Source organism: Papio anubis, chromosome 4 (genome assembly GCF_008728515.1).
Source record: "Papio anubis isolate 15944 chromosome 4, Panubis1.0, whole genome shotgun sequence".
In the NCBI taxonomy this organism is placed as follows: Eukaryota; Metazoa; Chordata; class Mammalia; order Primates; family Cercopithecidae; genus Papio; species Papio anubis.
This window is the reverse complement of record NC_044979.1, coordinates 92,343,342-92,361,750: the sequence shown is the minus strand read 5'-3', so window position 1 is coordinate 92,361,750 and position 18,409 is coordinate 92,343,342. Positions and strand designations below refer to the sequence as shown.

The 18,409-nt window shown below is 39.4% G+C and overlaps 1 protein-coding gene across 1 annotated transcript in view; it reads left to right on the top strand.

Annotated features, from left to right (window-relative positions):
* Positions 1-18,409, top strand: part of RAPGEF5 (Rap guanine nucleotide exchange factor 5) — a 240,670-nt gene that overhangs the window by 126,998 nt on the left and 95,263 nt on the right. Inside the window, exon 9 of the mRNA XM_021935958.2 lies at positions 11,181-11,306. Coding sequence (XP_021791650.2) covers positions 11,181-11,306 — 126 coding nt within the window. The remainder of the gene's footprint in view (positions 1-11,180; positions 11,307-18,409) is intronic.

Genomic DNA, 18,409 nt, shown 5'->3' with positions numbered 1-18,409 from the left:
GTTGTCACCTCCTCTGGTGGTATGTAAGAAAACTTGATCTGCTACCATAGTGGAAACACCAGTTTTATTGGTTTAATTCTACAGGCCCATCTATAGAAATTCCCTGGATGGAATAAGTAGTTCAAATCATGCGAGGTGAACTTAAAGAAAACTTAGAATTTTGCCATCAGATATGTACGCAGAATTAGAAATAAAAATGTATGCTTATTGGTGTGTACATATGTGTGTAATTTATATGTACAATTTTTTTGATGTATATACATATAATGGCTTGAGCACCTATTTGCCAGGCCCTTCACAGTATTTCGAATTACTTCAATCTTCATTCCAGAGCATATTTTAAGCAAGTTAAGTGGATTCTGATTCCTTCTTCCCCATACATGATGAAATATGTTACCGTGGGAAATGTACCTCTAGGGTGCTGAAAACTTGGGGTCTATAGAGGGTTAAGATGGTCACTAAGCCCAGAGAGACTTGGCCTTGTTGTACACAGGCTTCCCATCTACCAGAGATCTCTCATATGTTGGCTGCTTTTTTCTTACTAAAAATACTTTTCTGCTTAGGAAACTCCCTGTTTTAATGCTGTCACATGTGGGTGGAGTGAAGAGAGCATTTAGAGTTGGGTTGACATCCCAGCCTTTCTTCCTTAAGGGATGTTCCTTAGTGGCTGTAAACCTGGAAGATCCTGTAGGGCACCTAAGTCTTTGTCCCCATGGTGTCCCCACTATGCTAGGCAGGACCTAGCATGCATGGTTTTCATCTCTGCAAAATGGAGATATTATAAGCGTCTCATGAGGTTGAAATGAAGCAACATAAAAGGCTTCCGGCAATCCTGGCACATAGGAGAGTTTCAATAAATGTTGGGCAGCATACTGTAAAGACTAGGGGCGCTGCCTCTGGGGCCACACTGCCTGGGTTCTTTTCCTGACTCTGGCACAGTAACCTTGGGGGAGTAACAGGCGCGGTGGCTCACACCTGTAATCCCAGCACTTTGGGAGGCCAAGGCGGGTGGATCATGAAGTCAGGAGTTTGAGACTAGCCTGGACAACATGATGAAACCCTGTCTCTACTAAAAAAAAAAAAAAAAAAAATTACCTGGGCGTGGTAGCAGGCACCTATAATCCCAGTTACTAGGGAGACTGAAGCAGGAGAATCATTTGAATCCGGGAGGCGGAGGTTTCAGTGAGCCGAAATTGTGCCATTGCCCTCCAGCCTGGGTGACAGGGCGAGACTCCATCTCAAAAAAAAACAAAAAACAAAAAAACCTTGGGCGAGTTAACTTTCTTGTGCTCCTATCCTCCTTTTCTGTAATAATACTGGGAGCAGTATTATTACACTTAACAATAACATTTGGGCAGCACTTCGTATATATTAGACCCTCTAAGGCTCTTTGTTTTTATTAATGTATTTATACCTCACAGCAAACCCTCCAGGATAGGTAGTTTAATTACCACCACTTTATAGATGTGCCAGTAAGGGATGGGGTCAGGTCTCAAACCAGGGCAGTCTGGTTCTGATGTCCTTGCTTTAAACAGCTGTGCAAACTGCCTTTCTAACCTCTGTAAAATGGAAATAATTGTTAGATTGTGCTGAAGATTGAACGACTACATGTGAAGCAGTTAGAACAGCGCCTGACACACAGTAAGCACCCAACAAAGTCAGCCTCTGCCAGTTATTGTCACTCAGACCATCTATCTCATTGCTTTTTGGTTGGAAGTTCTTGTACCTTTGGTTGGAATATTTAAAGTATCTAACTGGGCCAAGTTGCAGCATTACTCTCTGCCAGATGGTATCTTCACAGACACAAAATATTCTAGTCCCTTCACTCTATTATAGGATAAAAGGATTTAAGAATCTTTGTCAAAATGTACTGAAAATTTGCCTGGTTCTAGCTTTTAAGAATTCTAGTGAGATCTTTAATTAGTTATTAATTGATTGATGATTGATTGATTGAGACAAGGTCTCACTCTGTCACCCAGGCTGGAGTGCAGTGGCATGATCACGGCTCACTGCAGCCTCAACCTCCTGGGCTCAAGTGATCCTCCCACCTCAGCCTCTTGAGTAGCTGCAACGACAGGTGCACACTACTACATCTGGCTAATTTTTTGTATTTTTTGTAAAGACAGGGTTTTGCTATGTTGCCCAGGCTGACCTCAAACTCCCGGGCTCAAGCAGTCTGCCCACCTCAGCCTCCCAAGGTACTGAGATTACAGGCGTGAGCCACCACACTTGGCCTTGTGTTGAACTTTGGAAATTCTTGCTTTGTTCCATTAGCCATTGGCCACTGGATTCAGTGACTGTTTTCATTGTCTCCTATCCTCCATTTGAATCAATCATTCTATTATTAAGTGATAATTAATTATACAAATTAACTGCTAAATATTTGGTAACTAATTTATCAGTAGACTATAACTTTTAAAAATATGTATACTAAAGAACTTATTTAAGACTGTCAAAGAAAATTGATTATCCTGTTAAATCTTTTATGTTTGATATTATTTGAGTTTGCTTATTCTCTTTTTTAACTTTTTAATTATTTTTTAAACTTTGCTACCCTGCTTACCAGTGTGGTTAAGAATGTATACACAAGTCTGAGCTGTAATTTCTCTTAGGTCAAAATAAGAGAAAATATTGGTGGCCTCCCTACTTTAGTCTGAACGTTAAAGGAATCAAGTATGTGAAAGGAATGAACCCCTTTATCAATTATCTAAATTTATAATACTATATATTATATAAATTTATAACGCTATATTTTGATTTTAATCAGAAGGGATAATTTTCTAAATACGAAAGATTAAGAAAGTACTTGAGGGGAAGAACAGCATAAATTTCACGTTAGTGTGGTTTCTGTCTTATACCTGGCTCTCAGCATGCTCTGGCAGGATGCAGCATTACACAGTATTTCTATAGGATGGGTCTGTCCATCCTATACAAAGGTGATGTTTTAACACAAGGAATTCCACAAAGGAGTAGGGCCAGAGAAACTGAATGTCCATTGCCTTGCCTGGACAGTGAAGGGCTAGGAATTATGAAATGATTTCTAAATCTCCATCATGCCCCAGCATGGTGTTTGAGGCCCATACCAGTGACTCCCTAGGGATTCCTCACCTGCCTTGACCATCACATTTTCAATTAGGTACATTTCTCACTGTGGATGCTTCGTAGTTCTTTTCCCAATTCTCAAGGGGCATATTCTTCTATCCGTAACAGGGAGAGCTTTCTCATAGTCTAACATTTTTCTCTGAAGAAATTTGAGAAAATGAATATTTGTAGCCCTAAAATTATAATTTTTTGACTATGAACTATCTTCTGAATTTTCCTGGAAAAGAATTCTTAATATTTTCTGTTTTGCAAATAAGGTGCATATGGCCGAGCATGGTGTCTCACGCCTGTGATCCCAACACTTTGGGAGGCGGAGGCAGGCAGATCACAAGGTCAGGAGATCGAGACCATCCTGGCAAACACTGTGAAACCCCGTCTCTACTAAAAATGCAAAAAAAATTAGCTGGGCATGGTGGTGGGCACCTGGAGTCCCAGCTACTCGGGAGGCTGAGGCAGGAGGATGGCATGAACCTGGGAGGTGGAGCTTGCAATGAGTGGAGATTGCGCCACTACACTCCAGCCTGGGCGACAGAGCGAGACTCCATCTCAAAAAAAAGAAAAAGAAAAAGAAAAGAAATAAAGAAAATAAGATGCATACAATAGAATAATATATCACCTAAGCTCATCAGTGTTTTATTCTGTCATTTATATTTCTGTTTAAAATGCAAAAAAATTATATGAACTTCTAGGCTTAATTTTTAATGAAATTAAGATATTATGTAGTAATCAATAAGAATTTATCTGAACACCCTGAATTTGAACTGAATAGCATTCTATTATTGCAGAAGTGCCTTCATGAAAGGTGGACTCTTTCTTTCTGGTTTCCCTGACCTTGATAAGCAATTTTTGCACGATGTTTTACCCAGGTGTTTTAGAAAAAGTGGTTGTTAAAGTTAAGATAATGCAGAGAATGTTTTCATACAAAGAACTGTGCTTTTGTCCCAGTAAGACGCTCATTTATCATCCATGTGACTTTTCCCACGGGAATCTTGTCCACGCTTCATTCTGCCATTGAGGGGATGGACCCAACATTTTTATGACTCCATTTATAAAGGAAACAGGCTTTTCATTTACATTCGTAACATTTCTCTTCTCAAAGACTGAAAATCCTATGAATAGCTTTAATTATACATTATGGAGACTTTTTTCAAAACAGACCTTGAAATAAAGCTCTTAAATAACTCTTCTGACAGTTATACATTAATCTTTTATTTTTTTTCTGGCTTAGCAGTGTTAGGTAAATTGTTTATAATTAATTTTACATAGAGAAATTCAACAGACCAGGGATGTGAAAGTTTAGATCGAGGACCGTTAGTTATCTTGCTTCTCCTGCCATAACAAAGCTCCCACAATATATTAATAAATTCATGGATTTCTTGAATTAAATCACTAAATTATAGAGCTCTGAAAGGGACCCTGAGGAACATCTAGTTTGGCATGATGCTTCCACATAGCACTGCCTTATAAATCATCTGGGATATGTGGGCTTAAAGTCTTCCGGTGAATGAAGAAGCATTCATAACCTCCTTGAAAGTCTTTTTTGATAGTTGTTATGTAAGGAATGCTATAGAATTGATTACCTTGTGAAACTGCATCTAGAAGTTATTTGGAAACCAGAAAATCAAAACAGCAATATTCTTAATTATAAGATGTGGAATTAAAGAAATAAGTTAGTCTGAAGCCCATTTTAAAAAGTAAGAGCATTTTGCCTTTAAAGTACATATTTGCTTCGTGGGCCCAAGTATCTGGTTGTATGAAAATGTTTCCTCCTGAAAGGAAAGTTCATTTTATTTACATATTATTACTATTTTTAGAGAGAGACAGAGTCTCACTTTTTTGCCCAGGCTGGAGTGCATTGGTGTGATCATAGCTCACTGCAGCCTCTAACTCCTGGGCTCAAGCAATCCTCCCGCTTTGGCCTCCCAAAACACAGGGATTATAAGCATGTGCCACTGCACTTGGCTGAGAGAAAAGTTTATATTTAGGATTCTAATCATACGTGAAAAATGTTTAGAGTTCCTTGAAAAATCATGTTCATACAGAAATCCAAAAAATAGTGAAGACCTCTTAAATTTCCTCTATTTAATTTCAGCCTTTTATTGATGATGCTGTAATCAGCTGATTTAAAAAAACAAAACAAAACACTGTATTTGGGACCTACAGATAGAAGGACAGACTTTGTCTCCAGATTGAGTCTGTGGGAGCTTAACTGAGTTGCTTTGGAGCCAGTGCTGGTGAAAGGAGGGAACAGGCTCCCCGTGGTGATGAGTTAGTTATAGCTGTTCAGTACTCTCAACTGTGTCCCACCACTGCCTGGGTCTCCATTCACCACATGCTGTCTTTCGTATGGGAGGGCCATCCTGGGGAGCAGAGCAAGATCAGGGCTAAATGCATCACACCACTGATTAAATCACAGAACAGGTTTCCAGGTTGGCATTTTGGAGGGTCGTTAGCATCCTCCCTCCACTGCCAGGACAGTATAGTAAATACTGTGCAGGTGAAATGGAAGGAGAGAGAAGAAATCCTCGCTGGTTGATGTACATGATTTTTTTAGATAATAGTAACGTATTTAAGTGTCAAAACATTTAAAGAATGTTTATTTGTAAGTAGAAATTGCCCCAATTTCACTGCCTTCATAGTTATTTTATAATACCATTGAAACTTTTTTACCCTCCTTAGTGTAGATTAAAAGAGTATCGTAATGATAGGCCCATATATTTACCATTGTCTCAGATTATGGACTGCATTAAAATCCTGACAAACAGAAATCAGCCCTAAGGAGGATGGCTAGGAGCATAAAAGGATCTAAAAATAAAATCAAGTGGGCCTTTAGTAGTGCTTGGCAGTCTTTATTCTACTTCCCTTGCCCAGTTTCCCCTTCTCTTAGGCCAGGAGTTGACAAACCACAGCCTACTGCTTGTTTTTATAAATAAAATGTCATTGGAATGTAGCTGTGCTCATTCATTTATGTATTATCTCTTGGAGAATTGGGCAGTTGCAACAGAGACCCCATGACCTACAAAGCCTAGAATATTTACTGTCTGGTCCTTTACACAATGGTTTCCCAGTGCTTGTAACCTAAATGACTATTAACGTGCCTTCTTTTCTTATGCCTCCAGCAGCATCTCCCCACAATTTCTTTTTTTCAGATAATAACTTGCTTCTTATTTTTCTGGGAAATAAAAGCCTTCAGAAAGGAATTTCTGCCCGTCCCTACCACCAGATATGCCAGCGTACCTGCATATTTACCCCTGTATTTCACTGTCTGTCCTGTTTCACTGGATGAAATATTTATATTCATATTTCTTTCTGAGAGTAGATCTTTATCTTCTCTTTCCTACTCAAGAACCTTACTCTTGAAAATGCCCCCTTCTCCCTCCTGCATCATCAAATTTTGCTCTCTACTGGAATTCTAATAAAGGTAAACATCCCGGAATAGCCCTCATGTTAAAGCAAATAAGCAAGCGAAACTCTCTTCAAGGACGGTTTTCAGCTAGTGCCTCATTTCTTGTCACAAATCTCTTTGGAAGAATTGTGTCCTATTTACTGTTGAACCCATGCTAATAAAGCTTTTGTCGCTATCAGTTCAAACAGAAATTGCTCCACTCAAAGTTACCAATTATTTTTGTCAAATTCAGCATCGGTTATTTTGGGCCCATCTTGTTTGACGTTTCAGCAACATTTGATAGAGTTTTTCATTCCTTCCTCCTTGAAACAGCTTCACTACTCTCCAGATTCTCTTCTTGGAGCCACTCCTCCTCAGTCTCCTTTTCTGAGTGATTACTCCTCATCTTCCCAGTATCGAAACACTAGACTCCTGGATTTACGCCATTCCTGGATTTACGCCATTCCATTGGTAAAAGCAGAGGAATACCATCTGTACTCCGATGACTCTGGAATTCGTATCTTCAGCCTGGATTTCCCCTGAACCTCCAGACTTCCAACCCAGCAATTCCACTTGGATGTCAAATAGCCATTTTCCTTCCCAGACCAACCCCTGCATCCCCCATGACAACTCCATCCTTCCAGTTACTCCGGCCAAATATTTTGGAGACTCCCAAACAGCAAAATCTGCTGGCTCTACCTTTGAAATATCTCCAGTGGTTAGAACCACATGTACCATCTTCACCACTAGCACAAGTTCCAAGCCATGTCTTATGTGAAAACCAGGCTCCTAACTGGTCTTTTAGCATCAACTAGTTCCCCCAGTCCAACCGAGGACACACAATGATCCTGCTAAAATGTCAATCATATTTTGCCAATTCTCTGTTCAAAACCTTCCAAAGTTCTGTCTTATTCAGAAAAAGAATCCAAACTCCTTATACAGCCTATAAGGAAATTGTGTGTTGGGCTCCTGCATTACCTCTCGACCACTGCCACCAGTCTACTGCTTACAGCTCTCTTCTAGCCCTGCTGCTGTCTCTGCCTATCCTTGAGCGTGCCAACACACTTGAGCATTAGGTCCCTTGTACTTGCTGTTCCTCTGCCCGAAACACACTCCCTTCTGGATATGCACATCACCTCTTCCTCATTTCCTTTAGGTTACCATTCAGATGTCATTTTACTAGAAAACCCTTCCTTGACATTTTTATCTTAATAATGCCTTCAATTATTTCTCTGTCCCCTTACCCTACTTCATTGTTTTTTCTGTCATATAGTACCACGCGATATTTCCTATCGGTATGTTACATTATGAATGTATGCTCCATGGTGTAAGGAACTTTATTTTTGTTTTTGTTTTGAGACAGACTCTTGCTCTGTCGTCCAGTGCAGTGGTGTGGTCTTGGCTCACTGCAACCTCTACCTCTGGGTTCAAGCAATTCTCCTGCCTCAGCCCCCCTAGTAGCTGGGATTACAGGTGCACACCACCAAGCCTGCCTAATTTTTTGAATTTTTAGTAGAGATGGGGTTTCACCATGTTGGCCAGGCTGTTCTCGAACTCCTGACTTCAGGTGATCCACCCTCCTCAGCCTCCCAAAGTGCTGGGATCACAGGCATGAGCCACCATGCCCAGCCAGAGCTTTGTTTTTTTGTGTGTGTTCACTACCATATTCTCAGACTTATAGTAGGTTCTGGCTCAAATAAATCCTTTACTCTGTTGAGTGAATGAATGAATAAAATAATTTAGGGAACTAGGGATATTGTGTTAGTCTGCTCTCTTGCTGCTAATAAAGACATACCTGAGATTGGGTAATTTATAAAGGAAAGAGGTTTAATTGACTCATAGTTCAGCATGGCTGGGGAGGCCTTACAATCATGGCAAAAGGCGAAGGAAGATCAAAGGCATGTCTTACATGGTGGCAGGCAAGAGAGCTTGTGCAGGGGAGATCCCCTTCATAAAACCATCAGACCTCATGGGACTTACTCACTGCCACGAGAACAGCACTGGAAAATCCTGCCCCTATGATTAAATTACCTGTTCCTGGTTCCTCCCACAGCATGTGGGGATTATGGGAACTACAATTCAAGATGATATTTGGGAGGGGGACACTGCCAAACCACATCAGATATATATCTGGAGAATATTAAAATGAGAATATTATAAATGTTTGTTATCGGGAGAACCCACTCCCGATGTTTAACGTGGGTTCTTTTCTATTTCCTAAGTGTCTCGGCTGGGTTGAGAAATAAAGGGAAAGAGCACAAGAGAGAGAGATTTAAAGCTGGGTGTCCACTGGAGACATGACATGTCGGCAGGATCCTTGATGTTCCCCGAGCTGTAAAACCAGCAAATTGTTATTAGTGATTTTCAAAAGGGGAGGGAGGGCACGAATAGGGTGTGGGTCACAGAGATCACACACTTTGCAAGGTGATAAAATATCACAAAGCAAAAGGAGGCAGGGTGAGATCACAGGACCACTGGATGAGGTGAAATTAAAATTGCTAATGAAGTTTCGGGGCATGCATTTTCATTGATAACATCTTATCAGGAAATAGGGTTTGAGAGCAGATAACCTGTCTGACCACAATTTCTTAGGTGGGAATTTTCCTCATCCCAATAAGCCTGGGAGCACTATGGGAGACCAGGGCTGATTTCATCCCTTCGGCTTCAACCATAAAAGACAAGACACCTTAAAAAGGGGCCATCTATAAACCTACCTTCAAGGCGCATTGTCTTTCTCCGGGATGTTCCTTGCTGAGAAAAAGAATTCAGCGATATTTCTCCTATTTGCTTATGAAAGAGGAGAAATATAGCTCTGTTCTGTCTGGCTCACCGGCGGCCAGTTCAGTTACCTCTCTTGTTCCCTGAACATCCCTGTTATCCTGTTCTTTTTTTTTTTTTTCACGATGCCCAGATTTCATGTTGTTCAAACACCAGTGCTCTGCAAACAATTTGTGCAGTTGATACAATCACAGGGTCCTGAGGGGACATTCATCCTCCTCAGTTTACAAAGAAGATGATGGGATTAAGAGATTAAAGTAAAGACAGGCATAGGAAATCACAAGGATATTCATTGGGGAAGTGATAGGTGTCCATGAAATCTTCACAATTTATGTTCAGAGATTACAGTAAAGACAGGTGTAAGAAATTATAAAAGTATTAATTTGGGGAACTAATAGATGTCCATGAAATCTTCACAATTTATGTTCTTCTGCCGCGGCTTCAGTCAGTCCCTCTGTTCGGGGTCCCTGACTTCCCGCAATAGTTTGTATTTAAATATTTGAAAGATTGTCACATTGTATAAAGAATAGGCCTAGTTTCCATTGCTTTAAAAGACAAAACTAGTCCTCATGGATTGAAGTTAAATGGTTTCAGTTTTGTCTAGTGTGATAAGAATAAGGGACTTTCCAACAATCCTGGCTATCCAACAGAGTACAGACTGTCTTAAGATAAACTTAGGTCCCTGTCCAAGGAAACTTTAGAAAGGAACTGAAAAGCCACTTGTGAGGATGTTGTAAAAATCTCTGACTTTGGTGGAGGAATTCCAATTGCTGTCCTCTAGGAGTCTGTGATGTGGGCCACTTCAGAAATTTTTTGTTTATTTCCTTCCTAGTTGGACAAACTACTAGTTAAAGAGATACCATAGCCCCTGGGAATAAAGAGTTAGTCATTGCTTTGCAGGGATGGTTCCATTTCTCTGCTTCCCACTCAACAACATGCGTAGCTTTAGCACAAACCGTTAAGATCATGAAGTTTGGATTCTTCGCCGGCCCCTTTGCTGTATTTGGTCATGTTATGGAGTATATTCAAATCCTGTAGGTTATGTTGAGGAAAACGGATTCCATAGTTTTGACTGCTCCTGCTAAGTATAACTTTGGATTTCTTTATTAGATCATGTCTTGGTATGTCAGTATGAACCATTTTGGAAAGAATTTGAGCAGAAACACTTTATAATTAGTGTGTTAGAATGAACTTTTTTCTTTTTCCTATTTCAAAGTCTTAGATTCACCTCCCTCCTCCTATTATTATTTAGGCACTTTGACCTAATGTAAAATATGATGTTTTATGGATCATTTCCAAACCCCAAGGAAGGAAATTTCGAGCTTTCTTTTTCCAATCCCTTATTTTTAGCAAGATATTTCACCATCTTTTATGCACTATTAGTGGTATTTTACTGATGCCCCATAGTAATTTTCCAATTGTGAAAAAATTTATCTTGTGATCTTCTTGTTAAGGGTTTATTTACATATGGAATAATTTGTTGTGAGGCTAAAGGATTGGGGTGTTGTATACTGTTATTTTTAGGGCTCTGTATCACTTCTCCCTTTCACCAGTGTGGTTCCTGGCTAACTTTCCCATGAGTTTTTAACCTCTTGCTAGGCTTTGCTTATGTAACAGGAAACAGGCTGTCAGGAACAAACAAACAGGAGCCTATCAGGCACACACTTAGTAGCAAATGATTTAGTTTGCTCTTAAAGTAGAGTGATATGCAGACTCAACTTTAAGTCTTTTGGCATGGTGCTCCTAGATTATAATAATGTAACTTCAGTTTTTGAAAGGCAAAATATTTTCCCAAGATCATGATTTAATCCAGGCAGTGGAAAAGATGAGCTTATTATAAGGTGAACTTTGCGGTGGTGTCATGTCCTGGGACTGTGGTTTTAAGTATATCTTCGCTTTTTCTCCAACTCTTAAGGCAGGGGTGATGTGCAAGCTTCAAGAAAGAGATGAAATCGGACGAATTGAACTAGTTCAGAAGCTGGCAAGAGAAAACTATCAGTTTTTGCAGACGGACAAAAAAGAACAGGAGAAGTCTGAACACGTAAGCCTTTTGCCTCTTGGGGATGCAGGTTTGAAGGGGTGGAAAATGTTTCTGCCTGATTGCATGTTTGAACGAAAGACTATTTAATTTTAAATTATTTAGGTTTTGGGGTTTTTTCCCCCCAAGAGCATCCTCCTTAGTAAAAATGACAGCGCTCATAGTTCTAAGCAAGTGGCTTATGACACTGGATTTATAAGAGACTCTTCTCATAAGTAAATTATGTAGAAATATGAGAATGCATTTAAGCAAATATGAATCCTTATCTGTTTATGATCCTGCTTGGGTGGCTTTCAAGTTTGATTTTGGAAGTTTTGCCTTATCATATAGTTTGTAGAATATGAATTTTGAAAAAACATTTCAACATATTTTTATGTTTAGTACAGAGGTGGATCTAGTTGCCAAATGAATGTGTCCTAGGTCACTAGAAATAGATAAAAACACAAAAACAGATTATAGATGCTCTCACCAAGTGGGAGGGTCAGAAGGGAGTTTTCCCAGTATCTTATGAAGGCTTGTGTTCCAACAAGAGTTATATTGTTTGAATACAGTTAAAACTGGAGGAAAGGGACGTTCCGCTTGGTCCTCCTGAAAGCAGTTATTCAGATTGAGCCTTAGAACTGAGAATGCTGCCGTCATGCTGAGAAGACAATGGGACCACTTTCTTGTGCCACACATTGTTATCTGTTGACTTGGTTGTTGTTGGTTGTAAGACTTCACTCTCAGTGCTGCACTATCCAGGATTGCTCATGAAGGAGAACATTCCTCTGTGCTTATACGTGTGTCATTCTCTGACTTTTATTTTTCCTTGAGATTTTATTTCAGCCCTTTCCAGGGGGGAAAACATTGCTTCATGCTTTTTCTGCTCCAAATCTATTAATACAAATGGCAGGGTTTTACTGAGAAGGAGAGGAGGTAAGATGCTCAAGGCTGGCTGGCTGCTTAATTTAATAAGACAGCACTTCTCTAACAGTGAGACATCGAATTGTAACAGTTGGTGTCTCAAGAAAGAGAATAATTAGGCAGTTTCAAAGCCTTGTGATTGAACTGTTTCAGAGGTGACTGTTGACTTTAAGTGCGGATGTAGGTCTCAGGCAACCTTCACTTTGCTTGGAACTATTGAAAAATTTAGCACCTTTTTCAAGTTGTTAAAAGCACCCTGAAGTTTGACTGTATCATAGACTGACTCCTAACCTCTGCTGTGTCCTTAGGATATTTGAATATCCTAGTGTGCAGCTTAAATTTTTCAAAAAATTTCCTTTTGATTCATTTTAATTAGATGAGCAACAGTTTTCATATGCTATATTTTATTGATTTCAAGATGCACATTTTCCCCACAGTAGTCTTAACAATCGATGATATGAAAACATGTCATAGTTTAATTGTAAGCATTTCTCTTTCCTTATAGTTCTTAAAATGAATGCTGTATCTTACAACTGATTGCAAATTAGGTGCAGTAAACCAGTAACAACTTCAGGTATGGTAAGATCTTTCAAAAATCAAAGAGTAGAACAGTAGGGTACCACTTCACCAAAGTTAGAAATCATAAGCTTTAGGCTTATGATTAAGGCTTATGACAAAACAACTTTGCACTTATTAAAAAGATACCTGTGTGTTGTCTTTGTTGTATATTTAGTTCAGTCCAGAATATTATAAGTAGTCACAGCCAATGAGATTATAATACTCTTCAAATCTGTAACTATAGAAATCTACACTTGGGGCTGATAATTGTAAAGGCTTTTAACATGAGGCAGAAATTTAGTGATTGAAGATTTGCAGCTTTGCTATGGTTATATGCTCTGTAACCTTTAAACCTTCACTTCATTTGTAAAATAGAACACTAACATTTTTTACTTCTTGCGTGACTGTTATATAATGGGTGCATTAACAACTCTGAAACGTTTTTGTTTCTGAGACGAAAGATGCTGTGTAATATTGGAATTACAACTTTTTCTATATAGATGTTCCTGTGAAACTTAAGGAAAGGAATATTAGGGATCTTTCTTTCTAGTGATAAATATAAACGAAGCCATTCTGTCATCTCCCTTCTGCAGGATGACACCAGTGGAATCTCTCAACTCTCCAAACTGATATTGATGTAGCACTCCTCTAAATGAATTATTTGATACTAGACGCTTATACTTTCTGCAGTAATTTATTAGGAATAAAAACCACCTGCTAATTCACTTCAATCTTATGTCTGGGGCATTTGATGTGCCTGTACCTTTGCTTACCCCTTAAGCTCACAGTGTTCATGAAGGTGGTGCAGCGTTTTCATTTTTCCTGTGCTCGCTTTCTTTACAATAGCAGTCATCTGCTCTTCATAGAAACTCAGTTCCGACACACAGCACGGACAGAGGAAACTGCAGTTTACTTAACGTAAACCTAGGTCTGCAGTTTCCTCTTCTTGTTATAACAATAATGACCAAACCCTGAAGTTACATACAGATTTCCTTTCTTTTATGATTTTAAAATGCTTCATCGACCTCATTCACCATTCCTGGGCCAAAGCTAGTTAAGTAGACAGTGATAAAATTTGAGTTAGAATCCAAGTTGCCTATTGAGTCATCCTTTTGACTAACCTTCATTACTTTTCCAGTTCTAGAATGCCACATAGATGCCAAAGAGAGAGCTAATTTGCAGCACTACTGCATGGGGAAAGACATAAATTTGATAGAATAAAGCCTTTGTTGCTGGTACATCTTGTTACAAATTGAAGGGGATTACAGCTTTCTCAGTAGGCATTTCTAATATTTTCTTAACTGCTAAATGCTGCGATTATAAACGCATGCCATTAGAGAAATGCTTCACTCTGTGCTTTTGCCGAGGTGTTTCTGAAATTTAAAAAGTTAAATGTATAATTATCGCAGGCTTCTCAGGAAGCACTCTATTTTTCTATTTTCTATTAACTAGCTGTAGGCACAATTAGCAAGCACTCATTCCTATGTGTTGAAAATTATTGTGCAAGGACTTTCAGAAGGGGAAAGAAATTGGCTGTGTCTTCTAAACATTATGATAGTAGAGTTAACATTGAGCTGTTGGTTCTTTAAAGAAATTATCTCTTGTGTAGGCATTGTATTTCCTAGCCTTAATTCTGTGACTGTGCCAATAGAGGAAGGGACATGTGTTATCAGATGGGGACTTTTGAGCTTGACCCTGAAGAATGACTAATGGTCATAGAAGAAGACAGGGGACAGCATTTCAGGCAGAGGGACCCATGGGAAGACACATAACTGCAGTCCTGGTGATTCCTAGGGAATGGAGAGGGGTAGGCTGGGAGTCAGCCTAAAATTCCATTATGAAAGACTGGTAAGCTACCCTAATGAGCTTAAACTTGCCTTTTGGCAAAGGAAAGCCATCAAATAAGGGAAGTGGCATGATCAGATGTGGCCTTTGTAAGATCTCTCTGGCATTGCTTTGGAGGAATAATTGAGTGAAGAAGAGGGAAATGTTGGAAAGAACCTTTAGAAAGCTACTGTAGTGAGTCAGGTAAGAGGTGCTAGCCTGAACTGGGGCAGTGACCATAAGAACTGAGGAAGGAGTAAATATGGAAAGTCATTTACACAGTAATATTGACAGAATTCAGTTACTGGTAATGGGGGATGTGCATGCTGTTTTATAGTAAGCAATTTTGAAGGATTCTTTGGTATAGTGGCAGACATAAGAATGTTCTGTTTCTTACCACCTTTGCCAAAAAGCTACATAAGCCATTTACCTTGCTTTGTTTGCCTACAGTTTGCTTCAGGTGGCTGAGATGTTCGTATTATCTCACTGACAGATTGTTAGGTGGGGTTCTGGCAAACACTATGGGGACAACACAAACTTTTCATTCCAGAACCCTTTGAAAATACCTTGAACAGAGAGAATCTCTGGTAGCTCCCAAATAAACTGACATATTTGGCCAGAGCTTTGGCATTTGCTGCAGTATGTGTGCCTTCCTGAGAATTAACTGGGATTTTAGGGTTGCTCTCCTGATCTGTGTAGTCTGAGTTGGTGTTACTATACTTCTCTTCAAGAATACTCTCTGTCATCCATTCATTCGCTAACTTTTGTTTAAGCCGATGTCGTAGAGGAGCCAGACTAACTATGGTAGCTCCTGCCCTCAAGAAGTATAGTCTAGTTGTGGAGAAAAAATATCCACACAAATGACTGAGATACAAGGAAGCAGTGAAGAGAATCCCAAGAGAGATACATAGGAGTCTGAAGAAGAATTTACACCTGAGGAAGCAGGATTCTTACATAGGGCAGAAGTAGAGTTTGACCTGGACCTTAAATTAGGTTTTGGGTTGGATTTAAAGAATCCACATTGAAGAAAAGTATTCCTAGTGGGAAGACTAGCATTAGAAAATGCACAGAGATACCAAAATATTAGATGCTTTTTGGAACTCTGAAACGATTTCATGTTGCCGGAATACCAAGAGTTGGGGGTGTGGGAGGGGAGGCAGGAGAAGGAAGATTTCATGAGAAATGAGATTGGGACCAGACTGTGGAGGATTTTGAGGGCTGAGAAGTTTTACTTCATTCTAAAAATAATGAGGACTGACTGAGCATTTGGTTTTCTAACTTTTTCTGAGGAAGATGGTTGAGGCAGGGCCTTCATGAGGTAAATTATATTATTTCGGTCTGACTAAATAGTGACTGAAGAGTGAGGGAGCTGAAGAGTGATTAAGCAGACTTGGGCCCAGAGTGAATTCAAGTCTGATTGCCTCTGGAGGGTGTCTTCCTTCAGCCTTCATCACTGGAGTGAGGACTGATAGGTGGCCCAGAAACCAACGTAACCGGAACCACAGCAGTCCTGCGAAAGAGGGTATGCACTCAGAGGGCAGCCCTGGAGGACAGAGACAGAAAGAATACGTAGGGAGGGATAGGGGTTGGGGGGCAGGGATGCAGAAAAAGAAAAGGTGCTTGCCCAGTTGTTACTTATATTTGAAAAGCTTATAAACTCTTCACTGTTTATTTTCAGCAAAATAGTTACATCAAAGTATGTGTCTAGATGGATGTGGGTCCTATTTTCAGGACTATAGCTGCACTGTTTACCAGAAAACTGAGCCTATATTTTTCCTGAAATGTAGTTTATGCTTTGTAGTGTATTAAATTGTAGATTAGAAATACCGACAATAGCTCCTAAACTGACTTCCTGACTTCCAACTGTAGAAATGAGCAGTATCTGTAAAATGTATGTGAAAGCCTTGTTCAGCAATACTTTCCCTAGGGATCCTGTCTGTATCCCTCCCTTGCCCCACCCCATTTTCTTCTGTTCCTTTGTTAAGTCTGGGGACCCACCCTACTTCCTTCCCCTTTTCTAATTCACTCATGAAATATGGATGGGTGGGAAGGGGATTTTGCACACTCTGAAACTGCATCTTGGCACAGTCTGCTGCCAGGGTAGGGTCTCTATCACTCAGCCTCAACCGGAATTTCCTTTTCCCTGTTTCCTGCAGCCTCATCCTGGAATTCTGCCTACGTCAAAGGGTTCCTTGTTTAAGGATTACGAGGGGAGAAGTGGTTTGGAGTATTCTGGCTGCTGTCATGCTTATTTTACATATTAAAAGTTGGTCTCTACCTTTTTCCACCTTTCATTTTGTCTGTATTTTTTTAAGCAGTTAAATATAAGGTGAAAATCTTCTTTTTACACTATATGAAATACTAAAAGGAAAAGAGGTTTTATCATTGTTTTCAAACTTATAATTATACATCTAGGTGAGTAAAGTTTCAAGGAATCCCCAGCATTATTTGAAGTTTATCAGTATTTAGTTTAACCAAGAAACTACTTAATAAAGAGAAGTAGACCTTTTAACACTATTGTAATAGAATTGAAAGTCAGAACTGGGGTATAATAGGCAATTCATAATACATTAAGTTGCCTGATTATAAACTGAGAAATCACCTCATTGAAACCAGTTTATTTTTCTTAATAACAAAATCCTGACTTTGTGTTGGGTTGGTATTAAAGTATCTTTCCATTGGAATTAGGCTTCCTGGAGTGAGTTATTATAGTCCATTTTTAATAGGGAATAATATGGCCACAGAGTAACAAAAAAGTAGAAGTAGTTAGTTCTTGCCTCCAAGAAGTTTACAGTCTAGGTGGGGAAAGAATTTCTACATGGAAAACGGTTAACCATTCAAGACAGCATTTAATGAAGTGTCTAAATAAGACATTTAGAGGAAAGTAAAATCTGGCAAACACATTTCACAACTGCAGCAAACCATGCTCTTCTCATTTACTTAGGAACAAGGTTTACAAGTTTGGTTCACTCTGTGTGCTCTTTAAATTCTAGCTTTTCCTCCAGAAAAATAGCAGTTAACTGCCAGTGGAAGTCAGTGGTGTGCTCCTGCTGTCTGGTGGAGCCATCTGCTCATTAGCTGTATTTTTAGGTTCTCACAAGAAGCCCACTGCAAGTCCTAACATTTAAAAAAAATTAGTTTGAGCATTTTTGGAGAGGAATTTGTCATTATGCTATTTTTTCAAAGTGCTCAAGTTTATTTTAAAAGGCCCAATTAAGAACATTGATACTGGCTCAGTTCGTTTGATTTATCAAACTCGTGTTATCAAAGGGTCTTTTTATTCTCTGCTGTACAGATGCTACTCCTAGCTTTGTTAGGTTCTAATTCTTGTAAAATTAAAATAGCCGTATCATCTGCAATATGGTTGAAAAATCACTAAAGTGAAGTATTGAAAAACAGGTTATTTGTCATTGTTTTTTTGCCCTCACCCTCCTCCCCCAGTGGTATATCTCACTCCAGACCCCAGGTGACCTTATATTCTTTTCTTCTCTACCCCCAAGAAGGCCTGATCTGCATTAACATAACAGTGTTACTACCATGTAGACTGGTGTCTGATCAGGCAACACTAGAAACTTTTGTCAGGCTGGTGTTATCTGGGTTTATAATGAATGCTTTAAGACAAAAAGTTTAGGGAAAGGATGCACAGACAGATGGAGAGTTGTTCATGATAACTGTGTACTGCTGAGGTTTAGAAAAATAAAAAGAAGAGATATCAAGAAGTAAAGACACATAGGTAGCAACTTTGAGGTTTAGAAAAATAAAAAGAAGAGATATCAAGGAGTAAAGACACATAGGTAGCAACTTACCGTGTGGCTTGGTTC